Here is a 21,769-nt window from a genome sequence, read left to right on the forward strand (position 1 = left end):
ATAATAATTATTAAGAATCAATAATAATTATAATAATAGCAATAATATTAATAATAATAAATTCATAATAGACAGGGAAATTAATAATAATCGTTATTATTATCGTAATAATAGTATAGTATGTACAGAACGCTTTTCACGCGAGGGTCCATTTCGGTTACGCTTCATAGCTACATATTTTGATTGAACTGTACATGTTGGACCCTCGATTTGAAAAACTTTTTTTCTTTCAAAATTAACACGATTTATAAATCCTCCCATAATAGCAAATAGCAGCATGTCGTGAATTTCTACTTTTTGGTTGCGACACCGTTAATCCGCGTTGTCTCGCCTGTCCTGTTATGAGAGAATCATCTTTCTTAGGACGATTCAACAGATTATTTGAGGATTAATTTCAGAATGATCCATAAAATTTAATGGTGCTAAGGTACAACCTTCGGCAACCGTAGCGATCTCTTAATAACAAATTAGCCTAAGTTAACATTACTTAACTTTCCTCTAAATTCTGTTCTCCCTTCCTTACATACAATGTTGTTGATTTCTTTTTCAATATCTTTCCATTTCATACAGTCCATTTTATCTTGTTATATACTTTGCATCTTGTCACGATAATAATAATAGTGGTATATAATAACTGCATATAATCGCTACGCTAATAATATTTGAACTATTAATTATCAATTAACGTTAAGTATACACAACACATTTGTACGATTTCACTCAGCCTGCACGTGCAGCAGCGAGGAAAAGGTGGTATAGATGAAAAAGTCATGTTTAAAGGGAGTAAAAGATAGGGCAGGGACATAATGTGTTTTTTTTTTTTGTATATGTATTTACGGGGAGAACGTATTAATAGTCTCTCTTGATTTCCTGTGTGTATAATTTCAAATAATTGTTTCTCGTCGTTCCACCGGTTGTTAATTGGGGAGCCAAGGTTGAGGTACGAGAATACAGTAACGTAAGTTCAAGTGTCCATTGAGCCAGCTGTAAAATCTTCGCGGAGCATCTAAGCAGCACCACATTACGCTGTATCGCTCCTGCACCTTAACTCGGAGATAGAAAGAGGAAACACGCGTCATCCGGATTAATTTGGTCGCACCAATAGTACTCTGACTCGTCTCTGAATATCATGCATCAGGGTACCGGACGTAAGTAGTTGTACCTGATCTCCACGAAGCTAGGAACGCAGAACGGATGGAAGTTACTTTCTCTGTTTTCATGACAGAGAGATGGAACAGCGACCGTTTTTGTGAACGGTTAACATATGATGCGAGATCATCGTTCGCCCACTAATGTAATCACTCGTATTAATCGACTTCACTAACAGTCACTACAATCCTTCGACAAATTTTGAAAGTTGATCTTGCGGTGTCATGGGCGTCACTTCACTCGAGTCTGTGCCACTAGTAGGCGGCGGAGCTGGAGATGGATGATGAGGCATAGCGCCCGGATGCCCGGTCGGTGCACCTGTTCCGCCACTCAGTTGCGAAAGCATCATTTCACTTGGCCCACCGAGTTCATGAGCTGGAGAATGCGTTGGTGTACCATGAGGTGGATGATGATGAGGTGATGGTACCGGTCCTGATCGAGGAGAAGGAACTGGCTGATTACGCGGAGATGGAACCGGTCGTGGAGAAGGATTTGGCTGAGGAGAACGAATTGGTGGTGGTGATCGAACAGATTGCATTAATTGTTGTTGTACAGAGATCCCTGGAGGTCCCATCACACCTTGCGGAGAAGGTATCGGAGGTGGTGTTGGTTTTAAGCCGGGTTGACCGTATCCTTGTTCGCTAAAGCCACCATAACCTGAGGAAGAATACGCGGAATCGTGGCAAACGTTAGACCACGAACCAATCGGCTCAACGAATCTCGTTTTCTCCAGAATTAAATAATTCTTACCAAGAAGGGACGGCCTTATGGGTCGTTGTTGCCCATAAGGCGGTGCTGGTGGTTGTGTAAATTGTTGCTGCTGCTGCTGCTGCTGCTGTTGCTGTTGTTGTTGCTGCTGCTGCTGCTGAGCTTGCTGTCTTTGCATTACCAGCATTTGTTGCTTATACCATTGCGATTGCTGTTGAACAGGTTGCTGCTGCTGTTGCTGCTGCTGCTGCTGTTGATTCAGCATTGCTTGTATTTGCATTCTACCTTGTTGTTGTTGTTGTTGTTGATGTTGCTGCTGTTGTTGGTGCTGCTGCTGTTGTTGTTGCTGTTGCTGTTGAGACATCATATGCTGCAAACCAGGTTGTTGCTGAGGCTGATTAGGACCCAAAGGTCCGCCAACTCCTCCGCCATATTGACCGCTTTGTTGTTGAACGGCAAGCGCCTTTTTATTTAAAAAATCATATGATAATAGAAATCATCAAAATTGCGGGCAACAATGATAAAATTAGATAATAGTCAAAATATAGAAAAAATTAATCATCATACCCGTTGTTTGATAAAGGCAGCCATAATCGGTGGATTGCTTTTGAGTATTTGAAGTATTTGGTTTTGCTGCTCAGGAGTATGGGGATTCTTAAGAGTTTGCATAAGTTGCTGCAATACATGCTTGTGCATAGTTTGAGTTTGTGGTCCAACTTGACTAACCGGACCACCGAGAACTCCTGCTTGCCTCGGCATTTGTCCTCCCATTGCTATACCTGGTTGTCCTTGATGTTGTTGTTGCTGCTGCATTAACTGCTGCGGCGTTTGTTGTCTTAAACCAGGATTTTGTTGCATCACTGCATTCGGTTGATACCTACTGTAAATAAACATATAGTTTATACATACATACATACATATAATATTTCACATATTTTTTAACTTATATTTTATATATTTTTGAACTTACCTTGCTGTCCATTGATCCATTGGAATAAGATGTGTACCACCAGGATTTGGCATTTGAACGGGCATTGGCCGTTGCATTTGAGGTGGAGGCATTACACCACCTGTTTGTCCTCCTACACCAACTCCAACACCAACTCCACCACCTGGTGTTACTTTACCGTAACCATGTGGTACTTGTTGTCTTGCAGCTTCTTCTTGTACTTGCTTAACAACTTGAAGAACATGAGCAGGTGGTGTTTGAGTCCCAGGTTTCAATCCTATTCCGGGTTGATGTGGTGAAGGTAAATTAGTAGGACTAACTCCTGGTTTCATAGCAACACCAGTGGTCATAGTAACGTTCGAACTCTGTTGTCCAGATTGCATCGCTCCCACTGGACCTGTAGGTCTAGTATTCATCACAGCCATTCGTCTCCTAAAAAAAAAAAGATGTATGTATATATATATATACACAAAATTATGTAATTATTCTAATATTATTATTAATATTAATGCATTTACCTTAATAACTGCGCTTGCTGTAACCGTTGTTGAAGTTGTTGTTGTTTTAGCTTATGCTTAATGTTCGAACAGAATGGAACAAGACATTTAGTCTCTTGGCAGTGTTTAGCATGATAACAGCACAATGCTATCAATTGTTTACATATTGGGCAACCACCATTTGTCTTTCGTTTACAAACTTTAGTATGTGTTACAACTCTTTTCATCTTTTGACAGCTTGTTAAACGACAATTAGCATCTCTGCATTGACATGCATGCACCAACGATTGAATACATCTTTGTATTGAAAGTTTACGTGCTTCCTAATATAAAATTAAAATATATATCAATTATACTTATAACAAAATTATAGTTATAGTTATATATAATTAAATTTATAAAAATATTTACCTGTGGATTAGATTGTTTAGCATCGGCCGGCGATGAACCGTCATCCAAATCCAAACCAAGTTTTTCCATATGATGTGGATGACCATCTTTTTCCTTACAACTTATACACAGATCAAAGTCCTATTACAATAAATAATATTATTAAATCGATTTATAATGTAATAAAGTATATGTAAAAATATTTTTATGTTTTTGTACTTACATCACAAACTGTACAATGATATCTTGTTTCTACGTGACTCTTACAATTATTACAAGTATAAACAAATTTGTCTTGACCTTGATTGTGCAATTCATATAACATAGACATAGAACTAAATTTTGCACGCCTTAAAGAAGAAAATTCATAATGTTTTTCTCTGGCCATTGTAAGGAAAGCATCACGACCATCCATAAGATCACAATTAATAACGGGATCAGGATCTTGAATAGGCTAAAAGATACATTATTGATGATATAGATTAATTTTAAAAATATAGATTAATTTTTTAAAAATATTTATTTAAATAATTTCAAATACTTACTGCTAAACTGGCTGCACTTTGAGCACTATGCAACCTAATAACAAAAAATACTTCTTTATGTTTTTCCATAGTAGCAAAAATTTTTGCAGAGAGATCATTTCCTGTTTGTGGAGTATTAGATTTTTTACTATTTTTTCTTTGATTTGCTTTGGATTTATTAGACTTTTTAGCTTTCTTTTGTCCTTTCTTTTTGCCATCTGGTCCTGTTTCAGAATCTTCGGTTAATGAGAAAATCTGTAATACAAGTGTGTTATGATTAATTTTTTGTTAATTATTGTTTTTAATAATATCATAATACTTACTGCATTAGCAGCTGCAGCTTCCGCAGCTTCTGCTTGTTTACGTTTTTCCTCTTCTTCTTGATCTAATTCTTTAATGCTTTCTTCTAAAACATTGGGCCAAAAATCACCTTCAAAATATGGTAAATCAGCTGCTGATGAAAGTTTATCTTCCATTGCTTGTTTTAAAATATCCTGAAATTAATGAATAGAAATTAATCTTTAATTTTTATAATTTAAATAATGTAAATAGAAATATGAAATTTTTGAAAAATTGTAAATAAAATTATTGAATTTATTGTAGTCTGTTAATCCTATGTTTAAATTTACAAATTTACAAATAAAAACATTAGCTTTTACAGACATTAATTTTAGTCTCGTTTGACACTCAAGAATAATAATTAAATCTTAAGTAACACTGAGAGACTGTATCATATATTTAAATTAATTATCCATTAATACTAACTTTATAATCAAGTACGATCCTTTCAACCATTCCTTTGTCCAACATTTTCTTATACCATTCTTGCAATCTTTTAGGCTTTGGAATCTTTTGTTCTTGAGGATGGCAGTGAAAAATGTAATCATCACCTTCAGAAGGAGGACAGGCCCAGATATGAGCCATTGTATATCTAAACAATAAAAAACTTTGTTATAAATATTAACATTGAAATCATACATATATAAATTCTTCAAATGAGATTGAATTTACCCTAATTGTTTTGCATAATCCAAATATCCAAGAAGAATTTCATGATATACTGCCGTTCGAAACTGTCTAGGCCGGAAAAAGTGTACTGAATCCAAATACGCAATGTAAACTCTTCGAGTATTAGGTGGTGTACATTCACTGCCATATTCTTGTACATGCATACCGAAAAAACATACATCTGTACCATCAACTTCTTCAAATGCAAACAAAGCTTTCGCTCTGTAAGGAAATTCACCAGGCATATCACCATTTTCTACAAATCGGCTTCTCATTCCTGGCTTCACTTCAACAACTTTATCGCTAGATGCTACTACTCTAATTGCAACTTCTCCAGCACCAGCTTCTTTTTTCTTCAAGAAATTGTTCACACGTGTTTCAATATAGGTACCTAATTTAGTAACCGGTAGACGTTTAGCATTAAATTTATTCTCTTTACGTTTTTGACCTTTCTTTTTTAAGCAATTATCACAAGTAAATCTGTAAAAAACGATTTAATTATAAAAAGTAAAATATTATTTATATTATTTAAAAACATTTAAAATATTTTTACTCACCCTAATGGCCAAATTGTTTCCATATGTAGTACACAAATTTGATGTACCTTTCTACGGCAATCTGTACATGAAACAAAAGGCTCCAATTCCAAATGATCGTTCTTCATTTCCTGGAACTGTTCCTTTTTAATGGCACTGTAATAAATTATAATTATTTTGTTTTATACATAATATATAATTGCGACAAATATTTCTATATTTCGAAACTTACGTTTGGGGTTGTGTTGGATCGTCTCCTAACGTCACAGTGTCACCAGGAATGTCGTTGAAACATTTCTGACAGAAGGTGTATCTGTCGGAAACAAGACCATATGCCTTTAAACTACTGTTCCAATCAATAGTATTTAGATCCAAATTTCAATTCGTCAATGTCATGCGTGCATCATACGAAGATCAATTTTTTCACGCCCCAATCGATGTATCCAAATGTCAAGTATCCAATTTTAATAAATATTTGTTTGTATTTGCAATTATACACATGCAAGTAGTGTTTTGCCAATTATTTGTATCCGTTTCGTTTATTTATTTATTATTGTTATTATGATTATGATTATTATTATTTTATTTCAAAGATTGTAGAGAATCATCATTTCATATAATTAACATATTTTTTTTTCATTATTTTTCATTTATCACAGATACAATTTGTTTTACATTTATTTATGTTTTCAAATATCAGGTATCCAATTTCAATCGTCCAATTTCCAAGTATCAATTTTCGTGGCATGAAGTAGTAGAGTCAGAAAGAAGCAAGGGGCGCGGGCAACACAAGAAGCAAGCAGCAAACAAGGATTTGTGTGTGCGTGCGCAACCCATGGGTAGAGCGAAGGTAACATACAAAGAAGAGAAGAGTGCCATAGTTAGACACCATATAATATATACATAAATTACTTGCATATACTCAAGAGTAATAAACGAATATCTTCTTGTTAAAAATTATTTTGCATATTCTAAATTATTTATAAAGCAAGATATATGTATAAAGCATCTAATTTTAAGGATTAACATTAGAAAGCTATATCCCTTAAGTATATGCGTAATAAAATTTCAACTTTATATGTGCGTACGTTACTAAAAAATACATTCATTGGCAAATATTTTATAAATATAATAAAAATATGTTAAATATATATAAAAAAAAAGAGAAAATGAAAAAGAAAAAAACGTGTAGTTCAGGAGACTGACCTGTATCGACTAATATAATCGAAACAGGTTAATTAGCCTGTCAATTTAATTTAGCGTATTCAATTATAGAACATTTTTAGAATAAAAATGTACCATGAAAGTCGAATGCGCCTAAAGACAATTTATATTTCTAAAACTTAATAGGTACAACTAATGTCAGTTATTTTTGAAGATAGCTGGGAGCAACAGAAGTCATTAACAAGATATCTAATTATCTAAGTAAGAAATTACTAAAGGGCAAGATGGAGATAAAACCTACTAACATATTCCCTTCATGCAGACTATTTTTTCAATTATTAAATAAATTTTCCGTTGTACATAGTTATTTGACTCTTTTATATACTGACCTATTTTGATAGGAGTAGTACTTCGCATCTCTTGGTATTGTACAAAGTTGTTTTCCATAACAACATAGTACTTGTGGATTAAATGTGTATTTTCTTCCACAACAATATCCCAAGGCTTGCATTACAGGATCTATTTCTTGCTCAAAGACTTCAGAAAGCTAAAATCAGTAAAAAAAAATTTTAAAAATCTATCAATATCAATATATAATAAATTAAATTATTCTGAAGTAAATATACCTTTGTACAATATCTATAAACGCGTGAAGTTTTACGATTGTAAAGCCACGCATTGTCAAACATCATCCATACATCATCTACATATTCCCATGGATCACTATACTGTCCAGTATCCAATTTTCTTTTAATCGTTGAAAGATCCATTGGTTTTTTAACAATATCGAAATAATCTGGAATTCCTAACGCTTGGGGATCGACAGGTTGTCTAAATGGTATGGATTCCGGATCTTGACGATAAAGTTTTTCTAATGTTGGCATTAATGCTTGACGTAATTCATCAGGTTTAAACAAACACAACCTTTTTTTGTCCGTTGTTCCGCTTGGTTGTATCGGTTCAGGAACCAATGGTTTAATATCTGTGGTATCTTGACTGGATATTGGAGTTACAGGTTCTTTGATACCAGTGGATTCTTCTTTTATGATACTCTCACTGGATCCTTCTTCCATTGGTTCCATTTTATTTTCTGTTTTAGTAGATACATCATTATTAACACTTTTACCTCCATCCATTCTATGATTCTCAGAACCATCTTCTTGAGTTTTGATTTCCATTTTTATATTTTCTTCTTTAATGGAATCCAATTTTCCCTTATTATTATTCATTGGTGGACTAGGAGAATTATCACGATCTAAAGCAGCTGTAATAGCAGCCATTTGCGAAGACATGGATGAAGTTCTCGGTGCATTTAATGCAGCCCTTTCTTGAGATGTCATACCTTTCCCAAGACTTGCAAGACCGGCAGGAGATGGTGTAGTAGCAGGATGAGGTGGAGTTTGATTAGCGGAAGAAACTGTTTGATTCGGAGTCATTAATGAAGGAACTAGTGGTGTATTAGGTGTGGAAGTTGTAGATTGAGGTCCATTTGTCGTTGTTACCGGACCAGGACTAGGTCCACTAGAAGCAGGAGGTGGTATTGTTTGTGGAGTTGATGTGCTGATGCCATTATCATTAGGTGTTGAAACTGATAGAGGCCGACTATTGTTAAATTGATTTTGTTGTTGATTACTTTGCTGTTGCATACCACTAAAAGGTGATGGCGCTTGTGGCATTGAGGTTGTTGTAGCGCTTTGATTTGAAGTACTTGTTGGTTGCTGTAATTGCGACTGACTTGGTTGTTGTTGAGATTGAGGTTGTGATGGTTGTTGCTGTTGTTGTTGTTGATGTTGATGCACAATTGCTGCTTGAGTCAGTCTAGCTTTCATAATATCAGGAAATTGATGTTGATTTTGTAAAGGACTGTTAGGTAAACCAGAAGTACCATTTGAGGTTGGGAATTGACTAGTTGTTGCAGACGTAGTAGTAGTGGTTAAACTTGCTTGTGACATTTGTGCTTGTCCAAAAGGACTAAGACCAGGATTTGGAACCACATTGGGATTGGAACTCGACTGTCCATTTGGACTAGGACCAGATGGACCAACTAAAATCCCTTGCTGCTGTTGCTGTTGTTGTTGTTGTTGCTGCTGCATTTGGGCTTGAGCTTGTGCTTGAGCCTGAGCTTGGACATTAGTTTGGGCTTGAACTTGTACTTGTTGTTGCGTTTGTTGTTGTTGTGGAAATTGCATTCTGTTATGTTGAGGAATGCCCATTGTAGGTAAAGATCCAAGTTGTCCCATACTTGGTGAATGACTACGTAAACTAGGGGTAACTGTTCCAACTGGTCGTGATGGCGGGACAGTACCAACACCTGGAGGAGCACATGGCCTTAAACCTGGACCAGATGTTCCTGCAGGTTGAGGTTGTTGTTGCTGATGTTGTTGAGCATGTAATTGTTGCTGTTGTTCCTTTCGTTTTTGTCGTTTTTCTTCCAATTCTTTTTGAATTTTGTAAATTTTTTCGGCAAGCAAATGGTAATACTCTGATCTCGAATTGGCCATTTCATACATATCACCTTCAACTTTTCTTGCATATGCAACAAGATTATGCATTCTTTTATCGAGCATAGCCTGTGGATCAGGAGTTGGAAATATTGCTTGAACTAATTTATGAACAAGATGATTTCTAAGATCTGGTGTTACAGTTTGATGCCAATCTTTTGATTCTTGTACCGATGTTGCTGTTACTTGACCTGGTTGAAGTCCAGCTGGAAGTTGAAGATTAGCCAATCTATTTTCATTTGGAACACTAAGTTGTCCTGAATCATTTAAACCAAATAATTGTTGCATATTAACAGATTGTTGTATGTTTGCAGCAGTTGCTGCAGCAGCAGGTGTGGGACCAGTGGTAGGTGCTGCTTGATTACTAGCTACACCAACTGTATTAGGATCCGGATTTAAAGGAAGAGAAACATTTGGAGCAACAACTTGTTGTCCGGCACCAACTATGGATTGACCTGGTGCAGTCTGAGTTTGAGGTTGAGTTAATCGGACATTTCCTATAGTTCCGGGTGTTCCTTGCATGCCTGGTGTTGGCATTCTTCTAGTAACACATTGGCTTGCTACTAAACCAGGCGTTGTAGTAGGACATGGAATTCCCAATGCATCATACGCTCTCCTCATTTCGGTTTGACTCGGATTTGGTTGGCTATTTGGTTGAGTTGTAGATGCTGCAGCAGTATTTGTCGTTTTATTCTTATTTGCTTGCTTTAAAGGTAGGCATACAGGACAATCATTGCGATTACAATGTTTCCAATGACTAATAATTTGTCTTGAAGAGCTACAATGTGGTACCGTACAATTTTTCCCTGCTTGACAAGCAGTCATATGAGTTAATACATTTTTCATAGTTTTACAATCTGGCAACGAACATTGCCAGACATCACCATTTGCTTGACTTTCACGTCGTTGGCATTTATGTGCATGAAGTAAAAGAACTAATTGTTGTTGGATAAGTTTTCGTTTTTCTGGATCAGCAGTTGATTTTGTAGTACCTGAAAACATGGATATCAATTAGTTAAATTTGTTTGAAAAAATAAATTTATTTCAAAATAGCCAATTTATTTACCAGTTGGAGCACCGGTGCCAGGCATTTGACCCTGAGTAGCTTGTTGTGGACCAGGTTGACCTCCACTTGGTGCACCAGATTGAGGTTGAGCTGGGCTTGGTGCAGGTGGTTGAGCTTGTTGAGCCATACCACCTTCTTGTCCACCCACAACATTTGTAGAACCAATAGGACCACCAGTTCCTCCAAATCTGCTACCTTGCATAGCAGTCATATTTGTCCCCACTCCTTTTTGTTGTGGTGCAACAACTCCAACAGGACTATTAGTACATACTGTAACACCAGGCCCTTGTCCACTAGCTGGAGATCCTATTTACAAATTGCATATTTATATCCTAAAATTTCTACTTTCTGATTACATACAATATAATTGATATAATTACCATAATAAGGACTTGATGCACCTATTTGTCCCATATTTGGCATGCTTGTCATATTTGGAGGAGCCTGGATTCTTGGACCTCCTTGACCAGGACCAACAATACCAACTTGATGTACTTGTTGATGTGGACTTTGACCTCGAGCTGGACCAACCATATGAGCTTGTTGTTGTTGTTGCATTGTTACAGCCCTAGTATTCATTATTCCAGGTCCATTTTGCATTTGGGCAACACCATGTGGTCCACTAGGATGATGAATTCCTTGAGTATTAGGGCCCATCATAGTTACCTAAAAAAACAGAATTTAAAATTTTTTTTTCTTAAATTTCTTAAATTTATTTTATAAGATATTTTTCATTATATTTTAATTTAAATAAAATACTCACAGTATTTATAGGTTGTTTATTCAAACTGTTGGTTACAATTAAACTTCCTCCTGCCATTCCACCCATAGTGTTATTTCCACTAGCACTGCTGGTCATAACTAGAGCAGAATTAATTCCTCCTGGCATTGACATGGTAGGATTACTTCCAGCCATGCTCATTGACGATTGAAGGCCTCCCATCGAATTAGCAATGGACATTTGATTATTTGCCAAGGAACTGGCTATACTACTTGGTAGATTTCCCAAACTCACAACCATTTGTGGATCAACAACTTTAGAGACAGAAACATTTGGTGGAGATTGCATATTTGGACTTTTATTACCCAAAGTTCCAGCAGCCATTGCTAATGAATTGGCAACCAAATTTTTGTTGCCCTATTTCAAAAAATAACAGAATTAGTAATTTTTTTTATATGTGTATATATATATATATATATATATGTATATATAGGACATATATATATGCATAACATTTTATAAATATATATATATATATACATATATATATATATATATGTATATATATATATATATACGAACTTGTTGTTGTATGAGATGATGCGAAAGTTGCTGTTGCTGTTGAACATGCTGTCTAAGTTCTGAATCAAGAGCACCATTTTGTTGCCCTGGACCTGGACCTGTTGCTGGTGGTTTAGCACTTTCAGTTGCAGAACCCCAAGACCCCGATGACAATAGATCATCAGGTAGATCATTTTCAAGATCAAACATATCTGTGTTTGTTATATAATCTGAGAATAAACATTTTCATTAGTAAAAATGTTTTAATGTATACATTGCTGTAAAAGATACTAGTTACTACAAAAGTAAAATGCCTAATCATAGATGCTGCATCATGATATTAAGCATATTTTATTTTGAAACTAAACATTTTCTTTATTTACAGATATATATATATATATATAAGATGTATTTATATATTATAAATATATAAGAAAGTTCAACACCATGACTGAAGAATTACTTTTCTAGATAACTAGTTAAAAATATTGTTAGATAATGATATTAAATGTAACATATACCATAGAGACCAAAAAACCATTAGTAAATGATATAAAGATAAGATTCATCACCGTCACCATAGCTTCTATCTAAAGATTTAATAATAAAATTTTCATACTACCACATGTAATATAAATGCATGTTATAAAATATACCTGCATGTAAAGATACATGCACATATATATATATATACATGCACAAATTTTTTGACATTTATGTACATATCATATTTTCAATTATAAGAAATTATATTTGTTCAAATTACTAATCTACAATGTTTAAAATATATTTATCATATAAAAATATTTCCTTAACTTACTTACATGATTGACCATACAACAACGGAGAAAAAAGGGGTCAAATGCAAATTTAAAAAAAATATATATATAAAAAAAAAGAAAATAAAACAATATGAATTTCTACACAAACTACATTTAAATATAAAAAACATATACATAAATAAATAAGACATGAGACATACAATGTGTGAGCATAACTTAAAGAAGTTTATATTACAGCAGAATAAAAATTTCTTCACAATAAAGACGTGCTAAACTACAAAAGCAGCAAAGCTACTAATGGCAAACTTTAGAGTAGACAGTCATGCGAAGAAATCATAATCACTCTAAAGAGTATTTACAATTATTATTATAAATGGAATATTTTTTTAATGCTATAACATTAAAAAAAGTTTCTGAAACTCTTACAATTAATATAAATCAGTTTATTTCAATTATAATATCAATTACCTATAAATAAATATAAAAACAATTATATACAAAATATTATAGTTACCTACCTAGCAACCTAATTTAATTTTATTTTATTAAACATGTAATCACATTTTATTTAAAAAAATTTATACAACAAAACTTAATAGTTTTAATTTAGTATAAAATTTTAGAGCTCTGTACATGTGTGTCGCATGTCCATATTACATTTATCACACATAAAAGTGTTTAAAGCATAATTTTTTATATTTTCAATATTATATATTAAATTAAAATGTTTTATTTTTTACAATATTCAGAATGATCCAATTTTTCTCCAGTATTTTATAAAAGAAACAAATTTATCTCAAATATAAAACAATACATTTGTTACATTTATTTATTCTTATATTCTATTATATAAGTAAACAATGTAATCCTTATGTTTATTAGATTTTACATATAACAATAATAAAATAATTTTATTGAACCATAGTGACAATATGCCAAAACTATATACATTTTTTGAATAATATAAAAATATTTTAATCATTTTAGCAGTAAATTATGACAAAAATTGAAAGTAATTAAATGATTTTACAACTTTATGATACTAATAAATGAGATGAATGGACAGACAAACAAATTTTGTAGTGCTAAATTTAATATTTTTGAACTTTTTGCTGGGTTTTGTAATAATATTTACTTCTTTTCTGGATGGTATGGTTGTTCCAATGTGGCTGCAGCTGATGCTGTTGTAGATGTTGTTGTTGTGGCGGGCCCTGCATTTGTTGCATGTTACCACTGCCACCTCCCCCGTAGTTTGTATAAGCATGGTGCATCATTAGAGGCGCCATACCCACTACATATATCACAGTTTTTATTTCAGACTGTAGAAAAACTGTATATGCTTTCGGGATCACAGCTTTTAAGCAGCAGAAATAGCCTAAATTTTCTTTTTAATAAAGTAATTTAATTAATATGAATAAACCTAAATAATAAAGACTATGTCTGCCACTTATTTTGTGTAACCTGACTAAATTTTGTGATTGATACATCAAGTATTTAAGTGGCACAATCATTATTGATTTAATATGGGATTATATGAAATATTATTATTGAGTTCAGAAACTGTTAAGGTGATCAAGTAGCACTTAAAGAAAATAAGAATCAAGAGATGGTTAGCGCATCAATCATGCCAGCATATCTTTTTTTTAATAATTATTTAAATTTCATGCATTTGCCATGCACTACAAAAATAAAAGAAGAACTAAATTTAATGATGACTAAAAAATTTACAAAATACTATTATTTTGTTTAGGTTAAATTTTAATTAAGAGAAAGAACGTGCAACAAGACAAGAAGTTATAGATTATGTAATACAAACAATTACTTTTCAAACACGGAATACTTTTATGACCTCTGAGCAAAATTTATACACTATATGCAAATTGCCTAACATAATTGTCAAATGATTTTTATGAAATTTTCAAATAAATTATTCAATGAAATAGTATATAAAAAATTATTTATTAAAATTGAATTACATAAAAAGATAAAAATTTTGATTAAAATATCATCAATATGAGTATTGTGATATAATTGAGTATTATAATTCTGAAGTATTATTATTCATTGATTTTTATATAAATAAGTTGATTATTAATTAAAATTTTAGAAAATGATTTTACATTATTTAATCACATTAATAAGAACACGTTAAACAATTAACAATATTATATTATAATTTCCGTATCGATATTTCTTTCTAACAATTTAGGTTAGTTTATAAACAGTTAACTATCAGTCAAATATAATTTCGATCGTTATAAATGACAATAAAAAAAAGAAAATTAAATGATTTTAGGATATATTGAATAGCATCCTGTCAAAGGATAACACTTGTAACACAAAATGAAACAATCAGCTATAATCACAGCACTCCTAAAAGTTCAAAAACGATATAAAAATATTTTGAATATATTTTTTGAATTTATTTAAAAAAAAAACTAAGATTACAAAAAGAGCGTTTTATTTCTTAAGAAAAACCGAAGCATCAATATATAATAACTTTGCTCAAAGGATTGCACCCGTCAAAAAATTGACAGTGTGCCTTTGATAAACAACGACGAGCATATATTTCTTAATAATAAGAAAGATATGTGCATATATCATGTAATTAAAAACGTCTATGTGCTACTTGCGACGTTTATCCCTGAAGGTTAGTCGCGTAGCAACCCTGACTAATTCAGCAAAGTTTTGCGATGAAATTAAAAAACTTACCTGCGGAATCCGAAGTCCCCTGAAAAGGATCCCCCAGCTTTGGCCGCTTATTCGGCGGGCCGTCCACCAGGTGGTCGGCCATGGTTTCTTTATAGGATTAATTATTTCTTCTTTCAGGCTGTTTACTCCCGGTAGCAAGTACGCGGCGGCGGCGGCAGCAAGTCGGGACGACCGCACGCACGCACGCACGCAGGCAGACACGCACGCAGGCACGTATACACGGGTACACACACGGGCGAAACGCTGCACTACGCCACTAGAAGATTGCTGCTGCTGTTGCTATTACTGCTAGTATTGCTGCTTCCTCCTTCTCGGTGAAGCCGCAAAAATTCACCAAGCTCTTAGCATATTCGCAAGCATGACAATAACAATGAAAACCGCGGCGCGTGGAGCGTCCCCGAGCACGCTTCGATACACGATCAACCATTGGGCATCGTCGGGGGTACGTCGAACCCCGCGCTAAAGCCTACACACACAGTAAATTTTTCGATAGATGCACGGACCACTCGCGCGAGAACGGGACAGGCCGAGAAATTAATAAGACTATCAGTATCGTAATTCTGAGGATCACCACTCAGATTAAATGCACACACCACCAAACGAGTTCTCACGTTATATTCGGTCTAGACGGTCGCTCACGACTCGTCAAACACTCAAGTGTGGCGGACTGGCTGCGCGCACGGCGCTAGCTCGCAGCAACGATATCGCTCTTGAGGCCCGCTGGCACCATCTTTCTCTCCTCTTCTCTCGCCTTGGTACACTGCGACACGGGGCGCGCGAATGATCACCGCGGACGCGGCTCGCTTTCCCCACACATTCGAGGCAATCACGGACGCCAGGAGGCAAAGACGAACAAATGAGTCGGCTCCGGGGCGGCCACCGCGCGCCACAGAAATTCGCTCGGGAAAAGCGATCGCGAGAGTTCTGCACCGCACGAGTATCGGCTAACGTAAAATGGCGGCTGCTGTTGACGAGAAGTTTTTCTACGCTTGTCAGAAAATGTCCGACTGGTTCCGTATAGTTGCCGTGACATTAGACTAGCCATCTGATTGGTCTATATGATCATGTGACCTAATCACTTGCTATTATTGGTCAAACTGCTGCGAGGCCACGAACGCTGTGATTACGTTCACGCCGCCGGTCCAACAGCCGCGAGAATTTCGTTTATTCCTCTGCCGCCATTTGATAAAGGCCGGTCTTACATAGTGGTTGTAAGATGCTTCTTGAATTAGATTTATCATTGGTATTAGAATACGTTTATAGAAAAAATTAATAATATGATAAAATTGTATAATAAAGTACTTTTAACAATTTAGTTCACTTTAGTGATGTTCAAAATTCAAAAAGATTGAAAAAATTCTAGCCTAATTGTTTCTTGCTGCTGGAAAATATCGAGATAATAGTTTACATGATATAATTTATATATTAGAGACAAATTTATTAAGATATTTTATAATTTATGATATTCTATGTATATATTTTTTAAATTATTTAAAATTTTTTATTTACATTTATATATACATGAATTTTTTAATATTTATTGTAATGTGTCATAAATAAAACGTTTATAAATTTTACAAACATAATATTTTTATCGAAATAAAACTACTTTTTTATTAAATTTGTATTAAATTGTAAAATTGTATTAAAATGTTTATTATGAATACACACCTTTTCAACATAACCTTCAGGATTTTTGCAAGTATTATGTAATACGAATAATAGAATCATTAAATATATAAATATACTATACTTTTTTATTTTATAGATCATATTTTGTTTACAAAATTATATTCAGCAATTAGTTCTGTATTTAAATAGTATTTATTGATTTTCAAAAATTTTATTTTTTGAATATCTTTATATATGATTCATTCATTGAAATTTGTAAATTATATGTACTAATATCCATATCGCTTTCTCTTTTGTAATTATAAAATTAAAATATTTGTATGATTATATTCATGATGAATTTGTATCTATAAACTTTCTTTTAATGAATATTTATTTGCATATTAGGAATGACAAGAAATTCAAAAATTTATTACTGCATTGACAAAATCAAGAGTGATAAAGGGATATCATTACAAGATGGCCAGGGATTTCTCGATCGACAGGTTAAAAGGAAGAATGTACACATATACAAGGTGGGGAGTTGCGTTGCGCAGAACGTCCTCTGTTCGAGAAAGAGAATCTGACTCGTGATAGGTGCGAACGGCACGCGACTCAGTGCACGCATATATTGTGCGTGAACTTGTTTCATCTCTTTTTTCTACTTTGTTCTTTCTCGCTCTTTCAGATATGCGTTTGTGTGCGCTCGCACGCGCACGATAGTGTCAGATACACAGAATTGTGTAAAGAAAAAGGTGAACATGAGAAGAGAGGGAGTATTGGAAATGGGACGGGAATTAGATGACGCCGTGGCAGCAGCCACCTAGCCACCCATTTCAGTGACAGCGACAGCGACGGCAATTCTTTATGAGGTGTTGCTAGTTGCTTGTATCCGTTATTTTTTTCTTAATTTTAATTATTGAGAATAAGTGAGCTTAATAATTTTTTTTGATAATCTCTTAGTAATATATTTATTCATATACTATATAATAATAAGAATTATTAAATAATTAATTAATTTAAAATACGATATCAAGTATTCAATGTTATTTTTAGTCTTGAATTTTATTTTGCTTTTAACAGATGTATTTTTAATATTCTTTCAAAATCAATTATAGTTTTTTAATAATATTTATATTAACAAATGTCATAATATTTATTCAAATCATTAAAAAAAATTCATTATTTTTATAAAAAATGTTGAATTTTACTTGCGAATTATATCTTAAGTATTTCATACTTAAAAAATTATATTATGATTAATTTTATAAAAATAAACCTTAGATTCATTAATTTAATATTCCAATATTCTGATATTAGTTATTGATTATTTTAATATTATGATATTTATATTTAATAATTGAATAAAAGAAATATATGATAAAATCTTTAAATTTTGAAGTTAAAATAAAAATTGTGTAATTTATTAGCTATTCTTCAAAATTTGTTTCTTATAATATATGTTTTAAAAAAATAAATTGAAAAATAAAAAAAATGAAATAGTATATTTTATAAGTTTTAAATATTTCATTATATCATTTCATAAGTATATTATTAAAAGATATAAGAATTTTTATGTCTATATTACTTTTGGTAAAATCAGAAATATTCATAATCAAATTTATAAGTTAAAAAAATATTCAAAATCAATATTTTATAAATTTTAATTTTCTTGAAGAATAATAATTATTCATTTATAATTGATTTATAATATTTTTTTTTATAATTCTTCATTCTTTGAAACCAAAAAAAAACAAGTATTTTAATTTTAAAGTATTATCATAATTTCTTTTAATAGTAATAATATTAATATTATGATATTATTAATTTATAAAATCTCAAAATATAAAAATTATGTTTTATTATGCATTAATACTATTGAAAATTTGTATTTTATTGTAAAAACTTAATACAATATCAAATTTAAATTTTGAATTTAAAATCTTAAATAAATATATAAATAAAGAAAGAATTGGCAAAAATCAAATAAAGTAAGAAATAAAATTGTGTCATATTAATTATATATATTAATATACTATATATAGTGTACTATAACACAAGTTCATTTTAATATTTTATTGCTATAGAATATATTGTACTTAAATTATATTTATTTCAATAAATCACTATTTATCAATTACCATGACAATATATAATATCATAAAGAAACATTTCATAAAATCGCGGGAAATCATATTAGATAGGTTATGTTTAGAGACTTACCGAGACTGAACCCTTTCATTGTTGCCAGATTTATGTTTAATATAGTTAGTATTAAAATCAACTATATATATATTTTCAATTTATTAAAAAACTTTCGAATATTTCATTTATTTTCGAATTGTATATTTTCAAATTATTTGTAAAGAATAATACATACAGAGAAAATATGTAAAAATAGCAAACAACATCATGAAAATTTATCGATAGTCCTTACCCAAGTGTTACGTAAAAGTATTCATAAAAAAAACGTTACAGTGTTAATGATGCTATTCTATTAACTTATTTTTTAAAATTTTTTATTCATTAGATAATTAATTTTATATTATATATACATTTTCTAACATATTTTATAATAAAAGAATAATTATTATTAATTATAAAATTATTCCATATAATATAATGCGTACTATGTATTTCTACATTTTTAAGAAATAATCAAAATATCTTATAAAAGATGTGTTAATCGATTTCCAATTTTAATTAATATATAAAATTATTAAAAATATCTAATTGCATAGTAAAAATTAATATTAATTATATTAACGTTACATTTCAATTGTTATAAACCAAATGGGTTATTTTCATGCTAGCTTTGAGTCACTGATATCGCCATCGTTATCTACTGTGATAAGGGAAGCAGTTTTTGTAATCTCGCCGTCGATACGATACGATTCCATCTCATATTATTTGTAATAATTATAAAATTAATTCGTTATGTACTTTATCATAAATAAAGTACGGACATATAGCAAAAATAATTTTAATCTTAGATTAAATAAAAAAAGAAATATATAATTTTCTTAGCATAAAAATTAATATAATTATTCAATGCTGATTTATGGATTATATATTTGCATAACAAATAATTATGATGGATTAAAGATACAAGGTCATTTTTTAAATCTTGATATTCTTATTACAGTCCTTAATATTTTGCTGGAAATTTACAACAATACAATACAAGAAATATATACTGTTACAATAAAGAACAATAAAAAAAATTAAAATAATAAAAAATATTCTTTCTTAAAGTTTTATGATACGAAATTACTGAAAAAAATTGGAATTATATATATTATTTATTTAAAATAATTGAACAATTCCCATGAATTATAGGAGCAAGGTCGTTTGTGTTCAAATCGTATCAAAGTCATAAAAAGACTATTCACAGGTTGAGATAAATCTCCAAGTTCAGTTAAATGACGTTACATCATAAATCAAAGACAACCCTCGTTATACTTATATGATCATTTTAAAGATACTTCGAAAATATCTTTCTTTTATTTGAAATTTTTTTATAGAAACATATTTTAAACATTATTATAATAGTTTAGTTTTTTAGCATTTAAAAAATTAATGTAATTTAATTGTGATAACATATGAAATATGAATAATTGTTTTAATATATTTTATTTTTTTAAGATATATAATAAATATATTTTATATATTGTTTTATAATAATTGAATAAATAAAAAGTAAAATATAAATAAAAAATATAATTTCTAAAAATATATTTTAAAATGAATTTACTTTTTTGAATTATATATATACATATAATTCAGATATATAAATCTAGACATAGATGAAATCAAACATCTAATACATATTATACATAAATATATTACAAATTTGAAATTAAATATATTTATTTATTATTTTCTTTATATTTATATAATTTAATAAGAATTTGCAGAATATTTGTTTATACAATTTGCAAATTAATATTTTAATATAATATTTAATTATTAATTTCATTAAATTAATTTATTTAATTTAAAGAAATCTTAACAGAAATACAAATTAATAAAATAAAATTGAATTTTTAATATAATAGAAAAAAACTTTTAATGTAATGTATTTTTAAAATTTCATAAAATTTTAAAAATTATGATTCATTTTTAAATATATAATATATATAGCAAGAATTTAAATATATTAAGGAATAAATGAAGTAAAAATAAGTAAACAACTTGCTTGAAAGAAACAATTTTTTTTTTAATATAAACAAGAATTAATATTACCTGAATTAACAATTGAATATCTACATCTGCATTTTACAAACTATTTACTCATTTTTTGATAACAAAAAGTATATTGTAACATCAATATTTAACACTTTTTATAAATAATCTTACATAAATTTTAATATAACTGATCAATATAATAATTGATTAAGTAATTAACACACAAACATATCATATCATGTAACAGAAAAAATATAATATGAAATAACGTTTTTCATGTTCATCTTAAAATAGAAATAAAACATTAAATCATGAATTAATAAATTACGTATACAACAAAGTAATTTAGTATATAAAATAATATTAGTATTAAGTATATTTAATTTACTCAAGTATTTAATTAAAATTTTAATTTAAATGAATTGTTTTTATATGAATTAAAAGAATATGTAGAACAATTATACAAATATATGTTAGAACAATATCATCATTTTTATGACTGAAATGTTAAGAAAATTAACAATAAAAATTTTTTCAAAACTCATTCAGTCTCTCATTACATAATTGTACCAAAAGTGAATTTGATCCGCATAAAATGTATTATAGTATTTAAAAAAAATGCAATTTTTCCAATAAAGTTGATATTGAAATCAAAATTATATAAGAATATGAAATATTGATATCATATAATTACAGAATTTA

The 21,769-nt window shown here is 30.8% G+C and overlaps 1 protein-coding gene and 1 long non-coding RNA gene across 12 annotated transcripts; one reads left to right on the top strand and one right to left on the bottom strand.

Moving 5' to 3' along the window:
- Positions 1–80: 80 nt before the first annotated feature.
- On the bottom strand, positions 81–21,605 carry LOC108002843 (histone lysine acetyltransferase CREBBP). 11 transcript variants are annotated; one of them, XM_062071557.1, is made up of 21 exons: positions 19,103–21,605; positions 15,269–16,490; positions 13,692–13,847; positions 11,796–12,004; positions 11,256–11,630; positions 10,873–11,158; positions 10,493–10,798; positions 7,552–10,418; positions 7,315–7,472; positions 5,994–6,107; positions 5,783–5,917; positions 5,229–5,705; positions 4,983–5,148; positions 4,541–4,711; positions 4,239–4,472; positions 3,917–4,147; positions 3,715–3,834; positions 3,325–3,626; positions 2,828–3,238; positions 2,425–2,737; positions 81–2,320 (listed from the first exon to the last, which is right to left on the bottom strand). In XM_062071557.1, exons 2-21 carry the CDS (start codon positions 15,348–15,350, stop codon positions 1,331–1,333), a joined length of 8,103 nt encoding a protein of 2,700 aa, XP_061927541.1. In that variant the 5' UTR covers positions 15,351–16,490; positions 19,103–21,605; the 3' UTR covers positions 81–1,330. The 11 variants fall into 11 exon arrangements, with proteins under 11 accessions (XP_061927541.1, XP_016920264.1, XP_016920262.1 ...); XM_017064775.3 differs by lacking the exon at positions 19,103–21,605 and having other exon boundaries at positions 81–1,806; positions 1,900–2,320; positions 5,994–6,074; positions 15,269–17,574; XM_017064773.3 differs by lacking the exon at positions 19,103–21,605 and having other exon boundaries at positions 81–1,806; positions 1,900–2,320; positions 5,994–6,104; positions 15,269–17,574.
- LOC108002844 (uncharacterized) lies at positions 17,035–19,019 on the top strand. The gene is made up of 3 exons (XR_009828882.1): positions 17,035–17,195; positions 17,288–17,476; positions 17,568–19,019. It is a non-coding gene; the product is annotated as an uncharacterized LOC108002844 (long non-coding RNA).
- Positions 21,606–21,769: the final 164 nt, after the last annotated feature.

Source organism: Apis cerana, linkage group LG2, assembly GCF_029169275.1.
Source record: "Apis cerana isolate GH-2021 linkage group LG2, AcerK_1.0, whole genome shotgun sequence".
Classification (NCBI taxonomy): domain Eukaryota; kingdom Metazoa; phylum Arthropoda; class Insecta; order Hymenoptera; family Apidae; genus Apis; species Apis cerana.

What these genes read in the sequence shown, in the direction of transcription:
- LOC108002843 (XM_062071557.1), bottom strand. Translation starts at nt 15,350, where the DNA reads ATGGCCGACCACCTGGTGGACGGCCCGCCGAATAAGCGGCCAAAGCTG. An exon ending in CCATACCATCCAGAAAAGAA is followed by an intron (nt 12,005 to 13,691) that starts GTAAATATTATT and finishes GTTTATTCTCAG; the next exon opens with ATTATATAACAAACACAGAT. An exon ending in GATCCAACACAACCCCAAAC is followed by an intron (nt 5,918 to 5,993) that starts GTAAGTTTCGAA and finishes AATTTATTACAG; the next exon opens with TGCCATTAAAAAGGAACAGT.